At 45.8% G+C, this 5000-nt stretch overlaps 1 protein-coding gene across 1 annotated transcript in view; it reads right to left on the bottom strand.

The window, feature by feature from the left end:
• Positions 1–2925, bottom strand: part of nrl (neural retina leucine zipper) — a gene marked incomplete at both ends in the record, with an annotated part of 3303 nt that extends 378 nt beyond the window's left edge. Inside the window, 3 exon segments of the mRNA XM_083647842.1 lie at positions 777–992; positions 1935–2210; positions 2308–2925. Coding sequence (XP_083503968.1) covers positions 777–992; positions 1935–2210; positions 2308–2925 — 1110 coding nt within the window.
• Between the last annotated feature and the right edge of the window lie 2075 nt (positions 2926–5000).

Genomic DNA, 5000 nt, shown 5'->3' with positions numbered 1-5000 from the left:
GTGTGTGTGTGTGTGTGTGTGTGCGCGCGCGTGCGTGCGTGCGTGCGTGCATGCGTGCGTGCGTGCGTGTGTGTGTGTGCGTGCGTGCGTGCGTGCATGTCTGTTCTTGTGAGGGCTTTTGAGGAGCAGTCCCTCCTCCAAAGTGAAGACATTTTGCTAGACCCTGCTCCTATAAAGGGATATTTTAGATTTAGTTTAAGGTTAAGAAAGATCAGATTTATGTTTAGGATATGCATGTAATGGATAGGGTTAAAGGGCCAATATGATTAAAGTTTTTCATTGCTCATATTCTTTAGTCATCCTTCAACCAAACAACCCCACAGAATGTGAACCACAGAATGTGAAAAGTGAATGCCTCTGCATTCTAGCCTCCTTCCTGGGAAAACATGTGCTTCTACAAAAGCCATTTTGATTTGGCTCCCGTTGTGATGTCACAATGGGAGCAATTTGCAGATTTGCAATTTGGTTTTTCATGTTCTGTCACAGTTTTCTTCTACAAGGAGCTGCCATGTTGGAGTGTTTGGAGTTCTTCCACATCTGCACCCTCCTCCGGCTCCTCACCCAGCCAATCAGGCGGCCAATCAGAGCAGCGCCTCATTATCATGGCATCCCGCTCACTCAGAACAGTGCATAGTTAATGAGGGGAGAAACTGAGAGGATGGAGAGGCCCCACAGAGCCTGGATGTGTGCGTGTGTGTGCGTGTGTGTGTGTGTGTGTGTGTGTGTGTGTGTGTGTGTGTGTGTGTGTGTGTGTGTGTGTGCGTGCGTGTGCGTACCTGTTGTGTGAGCACATGTTTCTCAGACTCCAAAGCATGGCGGTGCTGTAAGCGCTTGTAGCGGCAGGACTGGGCATAGCCGCGGTTCTTTAGTGTGCGGCGCTTCTGCTTCAGGCGCACCACCTCGTCCTTACTTACTCCACGCAGGTGTCGGTTCAATTCCCGCACTGACAGGCTCACGAGCTGCTCGTCAGAGAAACGCTCATCCACCCCACACTAAACAGATAGAGAGGGGGGAACATCATTTGTTAATTGGCCATAGTAAAATTGATAAACACTGGAGTATATGAATGAGTATGAGGTGGCATTTTTGATGGAGGATGTATCCAAGAACAGATTCAGACAAAGAAAGAAAGATGTTTTGATTTCGGCTTTTGTCCATGTGATGTACATGTCATGTGTCTGTCAGGGGGAACATTTCAGCACCACATAATCTGTCATGTAATCTGACTAAGTGTGGGTGACAGTGATCAGGATTATGCACGGCAATAATAGCAGATATTATCATAAGCTCACACTGTGCTCCACATACTGCATGGAGAGATCCATGCAGACCTCTTGATACACCAGAGAAAACAGACATAGCCTACTGTGGATAACAGAGGAGCGCTTAATTATCAATTAAAAATCCATTCAGAATTGAGCATCCCAGGCTGCATATTAGTAGTGTTTGATTTTTCCCATGGTGCATTTGACATTGTAGTTTTGAAATAATTATTTAGCCAACTGGGTCAAAGGTTGAGAGCCACTGACAGAAAAGTATGTACTGTATATGAACAAACATGAAAAGCCCATAATAGCACTCAGAAGTGTTTTGAAGTACAGAATGCCTGAAGTTGATATAAATCTCCATCAGCAACTAGATTGTGTGTATAAGTGGTAGTAGCTAGTAGATTCCCTCAATAATCGGAATATCGGATAAACCCATAATTTACATAAGGAAGAAAACCATATTGTGGCTCTAACGACAAAGACAAAGATGTAGCGGCACTCGTTCTATACATCAATCTGCCCTCGTTTAACTTCCCTTGCTTCATTTTACACTTTCTATTCAGCATCGTCAGTGTGACCAAGCGCAACTGCCCCTCCCACCCAGTCTGTTTGATACATTCTGTGCTAAACATGGCTGTCTTGTCTTGCCTCGTCTACTTGACTGACTTGAAGGTGATGGTGATGGTGATGGTGATGATGGCCATGCATGGGGTGGTGCGGGTGATGGTGATGCTGATGGTGATGGAGTCGGCCCTGGGGGCTGGGGGGCTGTGGGTAGGGTGCTGAGGCGGGGGCGCCGTTGGGCAGCGAGGTGGGAGCGGATGAGAGGAAGACGAGCGGGCGATGGCACATGTCCGGACCTTTGGCGCAGGAGATGTCACCTCCACTGTCGCTGCCCGAGTCGCCCAGGTTACTGCTGGAGCTCTGAGACAGGCCTGGAAACTGAGACGGTGTTGAAGAAACAGAGAGAGAGTCCATTTAGAGAAGACAGACAAACCATAACCATTACACACACAGGTACGATGAGACGGACTGTTACCTGTGAGCTGACAGCTGCAGCAGCAGAGTTGAGTAACGCCTCCACCGCATCCTCACAACCCAGAAAGCTGTTGACCGGGCCCCTCTCTCTGTCCCCTCGCTCTGGCCCCCCTCCCAAGGCCCCCAGCAACGACGCAGATCCCGTCACCTCGCCCCCGAACTGCTGTTGCAGCGCCGCCAGCCAGATCAGGTCCTCCAGAGAGGCGGGGTTGGGCCCCTGAGGCCCGCCGTGTCCCGGGCTGCCCTCCACGTTCCCCTGAGAGCCGGAGCTGATGCCCGAGGTGAAGCTGTTGGAGATGGACAGGGGGAAGGAGATGGAGGAGGATGACGAGGAGAGGGAGGAAGAGCCCGAAGGAGGTGGGTGGCCGTCGCTGAGCGTGGGCGAGGGTGGCAGAGAGTTGTACGGGCTGGAGCTCAAACTGGAGTCCTGGGGAGGGTGGCCGGTGTACGGAGAGCTGGAGGGGTCGTGGGGGAGGCCGGATTTAGGGTACGTACAGGGAGAGGGGTGCGGAGGAGTGTCCGATTTCACCTCAAATTTCAGGAGGTCAAAGTCGTTTAGGTACTCCATGGCCAGAGGACTGGGGGGGAGAGAAGGCATGGGGAGGGAAGGAGACGACATGGTGTCTGTGGCTGCGGCAAACGGAGGTTCAGCGGGGCTTGTCCGTGTGTCAGGATTGTTTGCAAATCCACTCTTCTGCCTCAGAGCAGCTCATAGACGACAGCAGGAGTGATGTCAGGAGAAGGACTGAGCGCTGAGGTTCCTCCCTGTGAAATGGTCTTTCCCCGTGCCCTGGTCTCTTTCTCCCTTGTCCTGAAGGAAAGAAAGGGTGAGGGGGACAGGGTCAGTCAAGGGAAAATACATTCAGTATTAGTATGTCATAATCCTCCAAACTATTTTCATTACATACATGTTGCATTCCTTTTGTAACTGATATTTATTTAACAAAGTATTAGGATTGTCTCTCAAAGCACATGACTGTAATTAGGCTATAAAAAAGTATTTCTGTAAATAAAACAAATGTCAAGATTTCCAATTTATGGATGTCTGAAAAGAAGCCTTTTTTCCATTTCGTAGCACAGTCCAAGAAACTCATTTCCAAGCAGGATTCTACAATAGAATCTCTGATAATTACAGGTCATTCTGACATTGTGGAACATGATTGTGTGTGTGTGTGTGTGTGTGTGTGTGTGTGTGTGTGTGTGTGTGTGTGTGTGTGTGTGTGTGTGTGTGTGTGTGTGTGTGTGTGTGTGTGTGTGTGTGTGTGTGTGTGTGTGTGTGCGTGCGTGTGTGTGTGTGTGTGTGTGTGTCATTCTGACATTGTGGAACATGATTGTGTGTGTGTGTGTGTGTGTGTGTGTGTGTGTGTGTGTGTGTGTGTGTGTGTGTGTGTGTGTGTGTGTGCGTGTGCGTGCGTGCATGTGTGCGAGCGAACGTGCATGCACAAGCACATGCGTCCCTGTCTGTCTATCTGTCTGTCTGTCTGTCTGTCTGTCTGTCTGTCTGTCTGTCTGTCTGGCCGGCTGTTTGTGTGTTAAATTGTTAAGATGCTAATCTGCTACAGATCAACTCCTTGTACGCACATCTCTAAACAGGCACACACACATACACGTGCAAAAGTCTGTGACATGACTTTATGGGTCTCACCTTTTACAACTTTATATATCAGTCTAACTAGTACATACTGTGCATCAGTGGTCTGTCTTTTACGGATTTTGTTTTAACAATGACAGATAAATCTGAAGGCCTCCGTCATTTTAACACAGGTAATAATGTGACAGAGTTTTTATGACCCTAAATGACAAATGAGAAAGTTTAGCACAACCTCTGCTGTGCATGTTCAGTTCATTTCTGTCACTTGCTTCTGTATAACTGATGAAACATGATCCGACCTCATGTTGCCTCTTGCTAGCTCATAACGCAAGATTAGCCCACCTCCTGTGAAGGGGAGTACAAACTGTGAAGACTGAGTTGTTGCATGTGCTATTTTAATACCTCACTGGCCACATGCTTTCTGACTGTAAAGCATGCAGAGAAAACTGTGTTATATCTAACTTTGTCCAACCACATAAAAGAACAACCTCCTCCCTATCTTGGAGTTGCATTCACCATTATGAGACAGGGATAATTGTGAGTCAATGGCCTAATGAAGCTTCACAATAGATCAAACGAATAAATATCAATTTACTGAAAACATAACCAACTCAGGCACAAGATTTCAGAAGGCTTAATCATTTTTGACAGAAAGTCTCACAAGTCCCAGGTGACTAAATCCATTAGAGTTTAATCCAGAGCCCAACACTTTCTAAAACAATCAAAACATATTTTTCTAAAGTCTGAGCTGAAATGCTAACTTTTAGTTAAAGTTAATATTGATTATAAATATGTTTGATCGATAATGATTCAGTGTAGACATTTCAACATGATCTTGTTCATTTTGATCTAGTCTAATTATATATATACATATATATATATACACATATATATATATATATATATACACATATATATATATACATATACATATACATATACATATACATATACATACATACATACATACATACATACATACATACATACATACATACATACATTACATACATACTGTACCTAAATACATACATACATACATACATACATACATACATACATACATACATACATACATACATACATAATTATAATGTAATGTT

Source organism: Poromitra crassiceps, assembly GCF_964638095.1.
Source record: "Poromitra crassiceps genome assembly, chromosome: 12".
NCBI classification, from domain to species: Eukaryota; Metazoa; Chordata; class Actinopteri; order Beryciformes; family Melamphaidae; genus Poromitra; species Poromitra crassiceps.
Note: the sequence above shows the minus strand (reverse complement) of the source record. Positions and strands in the feature narration are given on the sequence as shown.